General features: G+C 35.0%; 1 protein-coding gene and 1 pseudogene across 1 annotated transcript; both read right to left on the reverse strand.

The window, feature by feature from the left end:
• Positions 1-7,524: 7,524 nt before the first annotated feature.
• Positions 7,525-8,007, reverse strand: LOC131656479 (uncharacterized). The gene has a single exon (XM_058926191.1). It carries the CDS (start codon positions 8,005-8,007, stop codon positions 7,525-7,527), a length of 483 nt encoding a protein of 160 aa, XP_058782174.1.
• A 3,262-nt stretch (positions 8,008-11,269) lies between these two features.
• On the reverse strand, positions 11,270-12,978 carry LOC131656490 (uncharacterized; annotated as a pseudogene).
• Positions 12,979-16,409: the final 3,431 nt, after the last annotated feature.

Raw genomic sequence — 16,409 nt, forward strand, 5'->3', positions numbered from 1 at the left:
TGATCTTGTCGTCGATTAAATCTTGGATCTTATGCTCCAATGGTCCATGATCCTTTGTATCATGACCAGGACTATTCGACTGATAAGCACATCTTGCATTGTACTTGTACCCAAGAGCAGGATTGACAGGACTTGAATATGGAGGCAATAGGGTTATCAAGTTTTGATTGAGCAGTTGTTGCAAAATTTGAGATAATGGCATGTGCAATGGAGTAAGCTTTGCCGCATATGCTAATCCGTTTTCTTCTGGCTTAACAAGGTTTTTTAACTCGTCTTGCCCCTTGACCAAGATCAGATTCAAAACTTGGAACCGAATATTCTGAGCCTGAAGATTTTTGACTGATTGCTCGAGATCTATTTGTGCTAAAATAAACAGCGAGAGAGAATGGGAAGCCTATTGCGGAAACCTGTTATGCAATGTTTATGAATGTAGATGCAATGTTTTCAAGGATCTATAGGAAATTTAGTTTGCGACGTAAGAAAATAATTGGTCGCATCTTTTTCTGAAGAATTCTGACTTTCGTCTTTGAACATCCTTCTTTGAGAATCAAGCTTACCATATTGTGTGGGTCATCGCCTCTGATTCGGGATACTTCTAAATTTGAAGGTACATGGTTAGAGGAAAATAAATCCTCTTACCCCTTGATAGGTATGATGTCTCTGAACTGGAAGGCATACGGAAAGAGGAAAATAAATCCTCTTGCCCCTTGATAGGTGTAGAGTCTCTGAATTGGAAGACATATGGCTAGAGGAAACTAAATCCTCTTGCCCCTTGATGAGAATTTAGTCCTTTGATAAGGGCACCTGAAATTGTGCGCCCTAAATTCCTAAGATCCTTGAAAGGGTTAGTTAACATGTTATGTTACGATGTCATGATGTCATGATGTCATGCGAATGCCATACAATAGGTAAAGCATAAGGTAATAAGGACGAATGTCCTACAAGCAAATCCTGCAAGGAAATAGAAGGGTTAGTAGCACACACAAGCAAGTCACACAAATGTCCTTAGGTATAAGGCTTGCATGGAGTTTGACTAGGTAACTACCCTTCCCAAAAGGTACTTCTAAGGATAAGGATGAAATCGGAAACATGTTCTACAAAGTTACCCAGAATTGTCAGTCCTTCAAAACCACCCTCGGGCATGATGCATTCGCATCATGCAATGATACTTTAAGAAAGAACCTATCTGAGTTGTAGTATCGGGTAGCGACTAGGCCCTCAACATTTGTCAAGAGTATCCCCCCCCCCCACTACGTCCTAAAGGCCAAGATGGGTTAAAGGGTAACTAAAGGTCCTTAAGCTCCGGCGCACCCAAAGTTACATACATAGACCTCCCTCATTTGAGAAAAGTGTGCATATATCTATGGAGTCCTAACTCAAGTGTGAACTTCATATTGACTCATCTCCCACATATGTGAAAGAGGTCGCCATGACTATGCCACTCCTATCTTAAGTGTACTTGAATCCGGGTATAGGATTCGTCCTTCATTTAATTCCCGAAACAACCCTGAAAAAATAAAGCAAGCAAAACAAACATTAAGTGATCCTAAACTTTAAGGTAACCCCTCTTTTATTCGAAAAAATCCCCAGCAGAGTCGTCAGTTCTGTAACACGGTGAACTGACTTTTAAAGAAAATGTGCGGATAGCAAGAGTTGCCACCGACTTTTATTTTATCCAATTAGGAAAGGCAAAAAGAACAGGAAAGACCTTTGAAAGATTTTGAGTTCGGGGGGTAGGTTATACAAAGGGAAGGTTTAAAGCACCCTTTGTATCCATGGTTATCCATGGGCTCTTAATTGTTTGGCTCACTTGTTTGTTTGAATTGTTTGAAAAGATTTTGAATAAGGACTTTAGCAAATAAGTGTAGCCTTTTTGAATTGTTTTGAAAAGGAGGTGTGAAAAGTATTTTGAATTTGATTTGATTGTGTGAGCAAGCATTCAAGAACACCTACCCTAAGATTGTCTTTCTTGTTCTTTAAGTCTTTCGGGCGAAAGGGTCTATCTGTACCATGAGAGGGTAGGAAGCCTTTCAATTGGATGTGCGGGTCATCGAAGGGTCATCGAGAATAATCGTTCGCCACAAGACTGTCCCTACCATAAAGAGGGCAGGTAGTCTAAGGGAAGGATATAATAGTCATTTAGGCAACAGTAAGGATACCTTAGCATTCGAAGGGACTATCATCATTTATCGAGGCAACATCGAGGGACGAGATCATTTTATTCATAGGCAACTCAAAGGGACTATGATCTTTTACCAAAGGGACTATGATGATTTGAATTCGTAGGCAGGAAACTAAGGTATCCCTACATCCGAAGGGGACTTGACTATTTGATCGAGAAGGCAGCATAAGAGTGGTTACCTTAAAGGTGTGTGTGTGTGTGCACCAATCACGTGAGTTTAATTCGAATATTTATCTTTACCGTTTATTAGCTACGTTTAATTATTAGTTGTCACTCCCTATTTACTAACCACGCAGTTATAGCAGAAAATAGCGCAAGTTTATAATTACAACAGAAATCATGAGGCGGGAAATAAAGCCTTATGGCCACAGCAATACAACCCGAATGCAGTTACATAATTGGTAAAAAAATGCGAGGAAAAATGACGGAGAACATTCTAAGCAAGCAATACAACCTGTGAGCAGTTACATGATTTATAATAGCAAGCAATAGTATTGAGGCAAATAAAAGGATAAATAATAAAACCAAAATTAATAAAGAGAAATTAAAAAGGCACGCGAAAATCATAGAGTGTGGGATGAGAGGAGAAATTTGCAAATAAAAAATCAGGGTTAACAAACCTAATGGCAAACCTAAACCTGTAAGGTTAATGGCTAAATACCTAATGATATTAAATTGATCATTACTATAAAAACCCTAATCATAAACCTACAAAGTTTATTTAAGAAAACTTACTGTGACCTAAAAAGGTTTGTGAGGTTTAGAAATTGTGTTAATGGGCAACACCTACCTGAGGTTACCTAGGGTTCGTGAGGCCAAAAAACCTAAAATGAATTATTGGTTATAAAACCTAATTAATTTAATCGAACCCTAATTTTCTAATTAATTAATTAATTAATCTAACTGTTCTAATTATTAATTAAACAACTAATTACCCAAAAAAATTAATTAATTTAATACCCTAGAAAAGCTAATCTAAAAAAGAGTTTAATGTTAAAAAAAGAAATTAAAATAGAAATAAAAAAGTAAAAAAAAAAAGAAAAGAAAAGCCAAAAGAAAGAAAAAACAAAAATAAATAAATAAATAAATAAACAAACCAGGATAGGGCGTTGGATCCTGTGTGACATGTTTCTGAAGGTCCATGGTGGACAGGCGCCCCTGAGGCCCTTTGATCTGAGCGAGTAGATCTCCAACGGTGGAGATGGAAAGTTGCACCGTAAGCCAGCAGAGAACGGGTGCACTGGATCTGCAAGGCGCTTTAGGTTGTAAAAATAAAATTCGCAGGCATGGTTCGAACCGTGAACCCTTAAGTCCCAAAACTCTCCCTTTCACCAACTGTACTGTGCGTTCAACTCATTAAAAATACAACAACCAATTAATAAATATTAAAAGTAATTGCATATGGGAATCCAAACGACGAGTCAAAGTGGACCCTTGGGATTCTGACGCGACCCAATAGAAACTGGAGAGAGGGAACACAGACTTTGACTAGCCATTCACGTTTGCACACACATCGTTCGTGGGTCCCTCGTTGATCATCATCTTCTTCATTCAGCCCCAAGATTTTTTCTACGCTTTTGCTTTGGCATGGCTATGGTTTTGCTACGGATATTTTGTAGTTATTGCTGCAAAATTAACAAACTCGTAAAAAGCAATCAAACAAGGACAAGGGAGACCCAGACCTCTTAATCGGAACGTCACGACCTCGTTGGTGACATTTATACATTCTAAAATGGCCTGGATAGAAGAACTCGAAAGTTTCTTCCTTCATGCCCTAACAATGGTGAAATCTCCATTCTGCATCAAAACTTTGAAACGACGGTTCTAAACGGCTTTAAACCTCAATATGAACATGAGTATATGCTTATAAATCATTTAGAGTGCGTGAATTGACAGTTTGAATTCAAGAACAAGGCAAACCGTGATTGAATAGCATGATGCCTCTCCACGTGCTCTGGGCTTGTTCGTTGAGTTATATGGCTTCCTGAGTCGTCAAGGAGGGAGATGCAAGGGCTGGGATTGACTGAATATGGCTGAAGATAGGGTTTCGAACTTCCACCAATTTTTGAAGTTTTGGAAACCTCTTTTTTAGGGTTCTTACGGCCAATCCTCCTCTCCCCCTTGCTGAGTGTTGTTGTGCATATATAAGAGAGTGAATTAGGGTTCTTTTTGGACTTGGGCTCTTGCTTATTTGGTGAGTTGGAAGTTTGAGTGAATATGTGTGTAATCTTTCTATTTTTGAACCCAACCTTTCCTAGGCCAATTTCCACGAATCTCCCTTGGTTTATTTGTTATTTTGTGGTATAAATATGATGACAAATTATAAACACGCCTTCCTTAAATAATTTTCATGATTTAATTGTTTTTAAATTGAATTAAAATGTATATAATTCAAAATAAAATGAATAAAAATCATGGGAAGTTGATAGATGAATTCATGGTACCTAAATATCATCACAAGCATGTTTAGAAACAGCAACTTAGGCACATTTTCTTAAAAGTCAAAAATTGCTCCATTAGGGTTTCGTATATTTCTTGAAAATCGACCAACTTCTGAGCCTCGTATCTCCTTCAATTTTTATCATATGACCATGTTCTAGGACTTTTTAGAAATCCCAAGATGTCCTCTAAATGACCCTTTTGGTTTCATCTTAATTGAGTTTTCCATTTTCAAGTTATGAGCTTTGACCCAAAAGGTGTTTTTGTTGACTTTTTGGAGGACCTCTAATCTTTTGACCCATATCTCTCAAATGAAGCATTTTTAGCCTTGGCACGTGAGAGACAAAGTTGTAGAGAATTCAATTTCCTTTAAAATGAGCTTTGGATGGAAAATTTCAGATGTTCCATGTGAAAGTTATGGCTGGTCAAAGTTCAGTTGACTTTCTTCTAGAAAACCCTAATTTAGAAACTTTAGGTTTTTGTTGATTTCTAATCTTTTCTTGATGAATCATGATCAATCATTGATCAAATGATTAATGATACTTCAAAATAAGGTTGATGACAAAAAATCAGGAGTTTTGACTGTACTTTGACCACAGTTGACTTTTAGGTCAAACTAGTCGACTGCTGACCGTTTGAGCTGTTGATTGAGCAGTCTTAGGAACCAGAGCTTGGAACTTGGCATGAGGATCCTTTGAAGAATATGAGAGACCATGAAGTCCACTTGAGGTATCAGAAGTTGATTTTTCTTGGAAAGAAACAAAACCCTAGTTTTGGTCCTTATTGTTTTGGAGGAGAGTGAACATGCTTGCAATTGGATATCATATGAGCCTGAGGAGACTGCTTGAGCCAAGATATATTGAAATGTGATGGGAAAATTTTGGGGTATGACACTTCCCATCCCCAATCCTCCACTGCCCATGCTCCAACAATTTCTCATTGGATTTTGTAATGTCTTTCCAAAGGTTGGAGTCAGTGCTCTTAGAAGTTAGTTTCCCATTATGACCATCGCCTTTATACTTCCCTCTGAGAATTTTTCACCAAAGATCATTATCACCATTGATCATTTTACAACCCAAATTCATAATACACGCATCATTCATCACATGCAATTTACGAAGCCCGAGACCCCCAAACTTTTTAGCTCTCGTACTCATGTCCCAGCTGACTGCATGATACCTCTTCTTTATCTCATTGTCCCCCCATATTAAATTCCTTTAGATCTTATGAATTTTATCTATACACGCCTTGGGAATACGATTCGTCATCATCGGATAAATGGGAATTGCTTCCATAACACTCTTTGTCAAAGTAACCCTACCTGCTAGAGAAAGATGCCTGGATTTCCAGCTAGCCAACTTCTGTGAGATTTGCTCAATAATATAATCAAAGTCTTGTCTTTTCAACTTATTCCCTTTTAAAGACACCCCAAGATATTTACCAAGATTCCTAGATTCCCTAAAGCCTGATATATGAACCAGATTGGCTCTTAATCTGCTAGCCACATTTATAGAGAAAAGAATACTTGACTTGTCATTACTTACTTCCTTCCCAGACATCCTGCAAAAGTTGTCTAGAATATTCTTGATGCACACCATCTAATTTTCATGAGCTTCACCAAAAATTAGCAAGTCGTCAGCAAACATAAGGTGAGTAATATTCACTCCATTCCTCCCCATTTTAAAAGGCTTCAGTTTCTTTTGATTCACTTCATGTTCTATCAGATGGTAAAGTTTGTCCATGCAAAGAATAAACAAATAAGGTGAAATTGAGTCCCCTTGACGAATCCCTCGATGCGGCTTGAAAAACTTTCCCCTATTCCCATTCCAATTTATATTGGTCTCTACACTAGTGATTCCATGCATTATGACATTTATCATATTAGCCGGCAGACCAATCTCCTCCATAGTTCTCCATATAAATTCCCAGCTAAGTTTGTCATAGGCTTTGGACAAATCAATTTTTATAGCAAAGAACCCTCGTTTCCCTTTTTTCTTGTGCATACTATGAATCACTTTGTTAGCAATGATGATATTCTCGTGGATAGATCTACCGGGAACAAAGCCCGTTTGATACGGAGAGACTAGATGTTGAATATGAGATTTAAGTCTCCCAACAATCACTTTCGTGATAACTTTGTAAAGTGTATTACATAATGATATTGGACGAAATTGTTGCACCGTATGCGGATGATCAACTTTAGGAATCAGGCAGATATCAGTCTTGTTAACCTCAACAATATTTCCAGGGTTCTTCCACACATTCTGCACAAAATTATTCACACTTGTACCTACTGTAGTCCACGCCTTTTGGTAAAAGCCAGCTGGGAAGCCATCAGGACCTGGAGCTTTCCACGGTTTCATAGAAAAAACAGCTTTTTTAACTTCCATACTACTAATATCTTTACTTAGGTTCTGCAGACTATCCTCATTGAGCTTCGGGTACGTTAAATGCGTCTGCGTCCAACTACTCCACTTATTAGGGCTCGCAAATAACTTCTGGTAGAAACTCGTGACATGATTTTGCAACTCCTCCATATCTTCAATCCACTCCCCATTATCATCTTTTAACATCATAATCCTATTTCTCTTCCTTCTTGTAATAGTTTTCATGTGATAATATCGCGTATTACGATCACCATCCGCCAACCACAAAGTTCTAGCTCTCTGGTGCCACATCGATTCTTCCTGATTAAGAATTCTACTTAATTCCTCTTGCAAATTAGCCTCTAATTTTCTCATTCCCCAATCATTATCATGTAGCTGCAGCTTTTTCTAAATGCCCTCTAACCTTCTTATGATTTCTTTCTTGCTTCTTATTGTTTTGTCAAAGTTTTCAAACTTCCAGCGATGAATTCCTTCCACCACATTATTCAGATTGGAAGTAATATGTAATTCCTCATTCTAGGATTCATGCAACATGCTATCATAGGTTTCATTTAATAGCCAAGCATTCTCAAAACGGAAAGGCCGATGGTACTTCACATGCTTATCCTCTTTAAGATTAATAATAATAGGATGATGGTCTGAAAATTCTACTCTCATCAGAACTTTCACGAAGGCTTCGGGGAACAGTAATCTCCACTCATCATTACTGACTGCTCTATCAAGCTTCTCATAAATCCGTTGGCCTCCATGAAAAACAGGCCCCCTCCATGTAAATTTTGGGCCTCTAGCTTCAAGGTCAGTCAACTTACACATCTGCAAACTGTTACGAAACCTGGTACATCTGCTCATAGAAGCTTTCACCCCTCCTCTTTTCTCCTCGATATGGGCAATATCATTAAAATCTCCTGCAACAAGCCACGGTCCATGAGTATCTTCGGCTAATTTGTGAAGCTCCTCCCACATAATTTTCTTATTATTCTCCAGAGGACTTGCATACATCACTGTGAACCACCAATCCTCATTAGAATCCATAACAACCTTAAAGTGTATGAACTGCTCATTTTTTGCCACACATGTAACTTTATTTCACTATTTTTCCAAGCCACCACAATGCCACCCGCAAACCCTTTATTCTCTATGCTATCAACAATATCAAATCCCAACCGATTGATAGAGTTACTTAAGATAGTAGGGTTACATCTAGTTTCCACGATCACCAGGACAGTTGGTTTATGAATATTCACATAATGTTTACAGTATCTATGGAAGGAATTGCCAGCTGCTCCTCTGCAATTCCACACCATTACTTTTAAATTTGTACACATCATAAAACCAGCAAAGAAAAAAGGTTTAAGCAGTCCATTGGGTTTCCCCTACTGCCTCGTCTTCCTCCACTATATCTCGTGCATTTTGATTGGTCTTCTCTTCAACAAACACTATCGGCTCCAAAACATGTTTGGCATTTGGATCTAGTAATAACTTTTTATCTTTTAACTGGGGAGTTATATTAGGAGGCTTATCAAAATTGAATTGAAAACATTTCTCTGCATGAGAATCTTCCAAATGATTATTCCCATGTACGACTATGTTCATATTATTATCCCCCACTTCTGTACTTGTTTCCTTCATGTGTAGATTAATAGTGTCAAAAGTGTCGGCCATAGCATTATCTCCTGGTTTTAGCTGAGCAAAGATTCCTTCAATACCTTTTTTGCTCATTCCAATAACTTTATCCTTCATTTGGATACCGCCACGTGTAGCCAGTGAAACATATTTACTTTTGACCTCATTTTTATTCTTCCTGCCACCACTGTTTGTGTTTCCTGCTGTTTTCCTATTATTATTATTTCCATGATTGTGCTCATCATTAATACCTAAAGTATTTAACGATTTGACTAACTCCACATCCTGATTATTCTTTGGCCCACTGCTAGAATTTCCCATGTGTAACGCACCAGCTGTCCCATTGGTCCTTTTAATGTTTTTAGCATAATCAATTTGTTTTTCCTTTATCAATTTGTTTTCCTTTATTTAAGACCGTTAGAGAATATGCATTATTCTCCAATAACTCCTCCATTACTCCTTCTTTTAAGGCTGCATCAATATCCCTAATTTCCACATCAGAACTTTCCAAAGCTAGGAATCTAGATCCACCGATCTGGGCTCTTGCATTAATTCTCGCCGGAGCAGACATTTTCCGGCCATCCACTGCTTTCTTTCCTCGTCTACGCTTTTGAAAATTTTTCAAGGGACCATCGATATTTCCTAGTAGCAGTTGTTGGTTTCCATCAGTATTCTTGTCATGCACCTTATTGATCATGTCTTCATTTGCTCCTTCCATGCTAGCCTCAGCCACCTTCTCCTTGTTCTTGCACCCTTCCTAGTAATGTCCGTAATGTCCACAAGAAAGACATAACAAGTGGAGCCCTTCATATTCAATCTTGTAACTCCTTCCTTCAATATTAAACATCGCTAGAAGTGGCTTTGTTAAGTTAACTGCCACACAAATACGCGCATACTTTCCTCTTTCCTGCTTGATTGTCGTTCCATCCAGTTTAATGGTGCGGCCGATACGATTTCCAAAAGCCGTCAAGGCTCTCGGATCATAATATTCAATAGGCAGGCCCAATATTCTCACCCACACCGCCACTTCATCTATAGTTTCACTATCTGGTTGAAAATTCGGACGCCAATCTTTGACTGTTAAGTAGTGATCATAGATAAACCATGGTCCATTTGCCATGGCCGCGATCTTATCATCTTCATGTGAGAAAGACACCAAGTAATAGTCATTGCTTAGATCGATAATGCTAATGACGCCTTTGCGCACCCACATCTAATTCAATTTATTCTCCAGAGCTTTGTAGCCTATTCTTCTTCCCAGCAACTTGACAATGACACCTCTACGCCAAGGTCTACGTATTCTTTTTTCTTCTTCTGCAGAATATACAAAAGTTGGACATTCATAACCTCCAACCATCATCTCCTTCACTTGGATGTTCCCAAGCTCTTCTTCCAAAACCTCGTCATCCTCATTTTCCTCATTCCGTTCTTCCTCCATATCATCATTATTCCTTCCCGTGATTATATCTCTGAAAGATATACCCTTCCCAGCAAAATTTGTACTATCACCGACTCCTTCTCCATGCTCCGTCTCTTTAACTTTTTTTGTACTCCTTTCTTGCAAATCTATCTCTGCCGTACTCTTCCCCGGACTCGCCGGAGGAAAAAAGGAACTCATCGTGAGTCGCTCTATTATTAAGTGGTTCTAAATTGTTAACACGTTAAAAAGGAACTCATCGTGAGTCTAGAATACATAGTTGTTAGCGTATCAATGAAGGTAAAATACTTGTATGGTCATAATTATTTGGGCTCCCACACATTAAAAAAACATATTATTTTCAAAATATAGATTATTTAAATATTTTCTCTTTAATATTCTTTTGAGCTCTAATATTCTTTGATTTCTATTTTAACTAGTGTTTTAAAAATCTAATGGGTCATCGGTTTGGCTGGGTTGTTAAATCGGGTAGGCTATTCAAATAGTAAAAACCGGTCAAAATCACCCAAAATTGGTAAAAACAAGCGAACTGGAAGTTTTAGAAAACCATGGTCGTTTTGAATATTTTTCAAAAAAAAGAAGTAGACTTTGTTCAAAACTTATATTTTGTCGTGTGAGATGATTATGTTTAGAATTTGAATTTATAGAATGAACTTGTGAAATTATGATATTTTGAAATATTATAGGTGTCATGATTTTTTTGGAGACAGAGTCATTCGGTTCGATCAGTTTAATAACCATATAGTTTTAACATACAGATCGATTTATTCAATCAAGTTATCTGGTTTAGTCATGTGGTTTGACTAATGACCCAATGGTTCGACCAATGAACCTGTGACCTAATACCCCCACCGGTTTCATGACCGGTGTGGTTTTTAAAATATTAATTTTATCAAAAGCCAATGACGCGAGAATGTTTAATGGTTAATGAAGAAATTGTTTGATATGGAAGAAAGATATTAATTACAAATTTCTTATGGTAATCAAATGCAATTAAAAAATAATAATAATAGTTGTTTTTGTCTTAACATTCATATCTTAGATAGCTCATGAGGAAATTAAATCATAATACAAAACTATACCAATAAAATTTAAAATATAAACTTATTAATCCCACGACCTCAATCACTTGTTAATTCAATAATATATATATATACAATAAAGAAATTCTATATCTAACAATTATAAATTCATAGGATCTTATATCTTTGTGTCGAGTGGTAATTGATCAGCCAAATAAACATACATATGTCCCATTGCTCCAGTGATAAACTCATTTTTATATCTTGATTCTACTGTTACATTTTCACCATCTTTAATCTTGATCGAATCTGGTTTTGGATAACATACAGACATTCCAACTGCATAACCATTCTCGTTCCCTGCTTCATTTCCTGTTCCATATCTCGGTGTTGATGTACACAATATTCTTCCGTCCTAATTAGTTAATGCAAAATAAATAAATAAAAATTAGAGATTATTCATTCACCACCAGAAGATTATTTTGAAAATACATATAAAATTAAGAAAATTTATTGTCACTCAAAGAATAAGCTAAGTAAACATGATTTTATTGAAAAAAACATAGTAAATTTAATTTTAAAAATTGTACATGTCCGTATAGTGTTGCATTAACAACACCTGTGTGCATATGAGCAGTGCCGTAGATAAGATAACCGCCTTTTTCCATAGGAATACTTAATTTTTGAACATGGAAAGGGTCACTACTATTACTTTTTGGAATAGTATACTCAGTCTGCATCAAAAAAAGAAATATTTTTGGATAACTTTCTTCAATATATAGAGTAACCAATATACTACTATACTTTTAAAAATAGTAATACACATTATCATGAATATTTGAATTTAAAATATTTTTAGACAAATGTTAGTTGTTAATATGTTATGTTTGTAATTAGGGTTTCAACCCTAATTATCATACTCCTAAGTATCACAACTTAACCATATGAGCGCTAAATATGTAGGGAAATATTTCAAAAATTATGAAATGGAAAAACAAAATATTTTTCAAGAAATTATTTTGTTACCAGACAGTCATGGATTATTTGGGAACCATTTGTCAGCACACAATCTGTGGAATCGAGTATATAAAATCTAAGTGGAATTTGGTGTTGGTCCCAATCTACCCATGTTACTTTGTATCTTAGTGGAAGCTTTCTCCTTGGTGCTTCAAACCCATTTTTCAATTTGCACCGAAAGCTATCTTGACAGCAAAAAATTCCTCCTTTATATTTAGGTGTCAATGGTTTTCCATGGATATCTTTTGACACATCATAAAAATCCTCTGGGAGATTAAATTGGTCACACCTACATTCAGTGCAACTTCTCTTATTTTCTATGCCACGTGTATCAATGACCATGAGGGTAAATACCCATTTCTCTTCCCATCCTTCTGGAATATTTGCAGGGTTACCATGCTCAACTGCAAATGGATCAGGAATTTTTGTACTTGTTCCTCGTGTTTCACTTCCAAAACCCCAATATTATGGAAGAATGCCATTGTTGCACATCCCATCATTTCTTCTGAGAATGGGATCCCCGGAAGTTTTGATATGATCATTATGATTGTGTGACAATGACATATTCTTTTTTACGATAACTTTTACAGCAAAATAATGATGGAGGTAAGCTTCATGCAATGGTACAGACTTCCCTTGTTCATCAACTAGATCAACATCAAAACTTTTAAATCCAATATGACCCCTTGGAAACTCAATATCAAACATTAATTTGGATGCAACTTCTCCAGGCCCCACTTCAAACTTTTTTGACATGTATGTAGCTGATTGGTTAAGTTTTTGAGACATTAGTGTTTGTGAGTAAGTTCTGCTTGGTAGCATCATCATGGTTGATAACCAATAAATAAATGATATAGATATCATTCTCATGTTTACGTACACATGAATTATTATTGATATATAATTAGTTATGAATAATGCTTGTAATGTTACTATTTAGTGTAAATTTATAGATGAACATTAAAATAACTGTTTGAAACGTGTTAGGAAATTAATAAGAATAAAATGTGTACCACATAAGATACCATAGTGACAATTTGATCCTTGTTGAGAAGCTTTTGAAATCAAAAATTTATTGAATATCTCTTTTTGAAGATGTTTAGATCTTTCATCGTGACTACTTTTATAGTTGAAATCTATAAGGTTAGAACAACCTTTAATGTGTTGATATGATATGTTTCCTACCTTTTTTTTAGGATACAATACATTTGTTGAATCTTTTTAAAGACGTATGAGGTGTTTTCATGTATTCATTAGTTTCAATAATAGTAAAAATCATTTCGAATTTACGGAAAATTTGACAATAAAATTGATTTTAAAAAATATTTTTAGAAAGTTATTTATGACTACATAACATTATTTTATATTATAACTATTTTTCTACCATGAAAATATTAATTTCAGTGTTAATTAGTTATATGGTTTTGGTGTAATCATTTTGTTGAACAGATTCATTAAAAGAAACTCTGAATCATATGAAGTAAAACCAATGTTACTTCTTATACATGTTAATCGACAAACCAACAAGAAATTTCTTAAGAGATACAATATTGTCTATCTCACAATGTCTTGTGGTGTCACGCTTAATCCTTTATAGTTACAAATAATATTTAATAGAATTTTATATAATTTTATAGTTTACATTAACAGGTTTTATTTTATCATTTATAATAACATAGTAAAATTTCCAAAATAAATAAATAAATTAAATGTTGGAGAATATGGTTACCTTACAAAAATAAAAGTTCAATTAATGATAATAGCTTTTTATTTAATTTTGTTTTTTTTTTTTGACAAAATAACAAACGAGAGTAAAAAAAATACTTGGCATAAAAAATACCATAACGAGTATTTGTAGGAGAGGTTTTTGTAGGAATTGTGTACTTGTTAATAATATAGGAGTGTGTGGTACCTCTCAGCTAGTAAATTGAGCATTGACACTGACAATCCGGCCTAATAATCAATCATAAACAAATCCTCAATTTTCTGAAAGAGGAAGCATTGAGCATAAATTAAAAGTAAATCAAATATGCCAAATTGTTGTCATTGCAAGATTTAAGATAAAATCATCAAAAAAAAATCCAAATCAGGGACACCCCCTAGGTTTGGGGAGTTTAGCTACTCATAGAAATCAAAGAAAACGTAGTAAAAGTCATAGCTAAATTAGTCTTCAATCACGAAAAGCTTTTGAAGATCTTCATCCACCTTGAAAATCTGAGTTTTCCAGTTTTCAGAATGTCTCTTTGCCGTAAAAAATCATCCAACTCTTGGAATTTCGCATTCTGGAGCTAAATAGAGGGAAGATTGGTCTTCTAGTGTTTCAAGGCCTCCATACGCATATGGACTCACCTCATACACTTATGGACCAAGGTGGCTCATATGGTCGGCCTGGTCCCATACATGTAACCTATTGCACGGGTTTTGGCCTACTTCTGCTAGCGCCCATACGCATATGATTACACCTCATAGGCATATACACATATGTGCAGGAACTTGGGTTTTTCACCCTTCTGCCATTACGTGTATTGCACATGGTGGGTTACAAGGTCGTACGTGTATGACATGAGGCCATACGCGTATGGACAGGAAACCTATATTTTTCTCCATTTTCTTTTGATTGTGCATTCTAGCCCAATTTTTTATCTAATAATTTTTCCTTTGTTTCTTCAAACATGCAAACTACACCAAAGGCATAAAAATAGTTATGGAAGTCAAACCATGACAAGAACGGACTTCACAAAAACTGACTCAAGTAACTAGGAATTAAGATATAAATAACACATTTCACCTAATTCTTGGACGTTTAAATGATGATAAATATAACACATATGGTGACTGATCAGAATTGCATTCATTCACCCATTTTGATCCTATTTTGAATAAAATATCTTTGGTGAAATATGAACGCTTGAACAACAAAGTGTACATCTTGCATCCAATTATTCGAAGAAAAGTTGTAAGTACATCAATTCGTCACTTTTTATCCGAGTTTACGATTCAGTTATTTGATTAATTTTGAAGCGTTATGTTTGAAAAAAAACTTGATGTTGATCAAATTTTGATTTGGTTTGGTTGAAAATGATTGAAAAGTTTGGAAATATTTTAGATTGGTGTTGAAATGGTCAATTCTATTCGCGAAGGTGAACGTATATTAAAGAGAGATATTATCTTACAAAGTTTTATTTTTGTTTTTTAAAAGTCCTTGATGCTCATCAAGGGTTTAAAATTAGAAAGATTGATTTTATTTGTCAAATTATTTAATTATCCCAATCAACTAACTAACTAAAGATAAAAGGCAAAAGATAATAGAAAAAAAGTAAAGCAATTGGAGGACGGAGGTACATTTACAACATGGAAATAAAGAGAGCAAATAGAAAACGGTTTAAAGTCCATTAAACAATAAATAAGAATAAAATTTAAAATAATATAATAAAATAATAAAATACTTTTAAAAACATGGAGTGCAAGATAGTAAAAGGGATATGCTAAGTGGAGGCCCAAGACTCATCCCAAGGAAACCCTAATTCACATTTAATAATATAAAAATTAAAAAAAAATAATACCCATTTTGGTTTCTCACAAAAAATTACACAATCCAAATTAGTTCTTCACAATAAAATAGACCCGATTTAATCCCTTACAAAGTTTAACCGGACCATATTAGTCCTTCTGTTAATATTTTTGTCAAATAGGTTTTTCTCTTGTTTTAAACCGTGACATGACTGCCACGTTGGATTTTATTTATTTTTCATTTTTTAAATACTAAATTGATTTTTATTTTTAATTTCAGTTTTAAACAATTATTAGTTAATAATATAAAAAAACCAAAATTATTTCTTATAAGGAGTTGAACTCTGGCCCCTTAAATCATATCTTACATCTTTACCACTCAATCCCCTTAAATCATATCTTACATCTTTACCACTAGAGACCATTGTACATTCATGAAAAGTAATTCTTATGATTTTTAGTAATCTTAAATAATTTTGAATTAAAAACAAAAATATAAAATTTGTACTAATAGGATCTCGAACTCAAGTCCTTTCAGGTTAAATGACAGTCAATTTACTACAATAGAAATTGATTTGTCTATTTGTAAATGATAGTCACTTTACTAACAAAAAAAATTTGATTTGTCTAGTTGTTATTGATAGTCACTTTACTAACCATAGAAATTGATTTGTCTAGTTTTAAATGATAATCACTTTATGAACAATATAAACTAATTTGTATAATTGTACATGATAGTCACTTTACTAACAATAGAAACTGATTTGTCTAGTTGTAAATGATAATCACTT

This window comes from Vicia villosa, linkage group LG1 (genome assembly GCF_029867415.1).
Source record: "Vicia villosa cultivar HV-30 ecotype Madison, WI linkage group LG1, Vvil1.0, whole genome shotgun sequence".
Classification (NCBI taxonomy): Eukaryota; Viridiplantae; Streptophyta; class Magnoliopsida; order Fabales; family Fabaceae; genus Vicia; species Vicia villosa.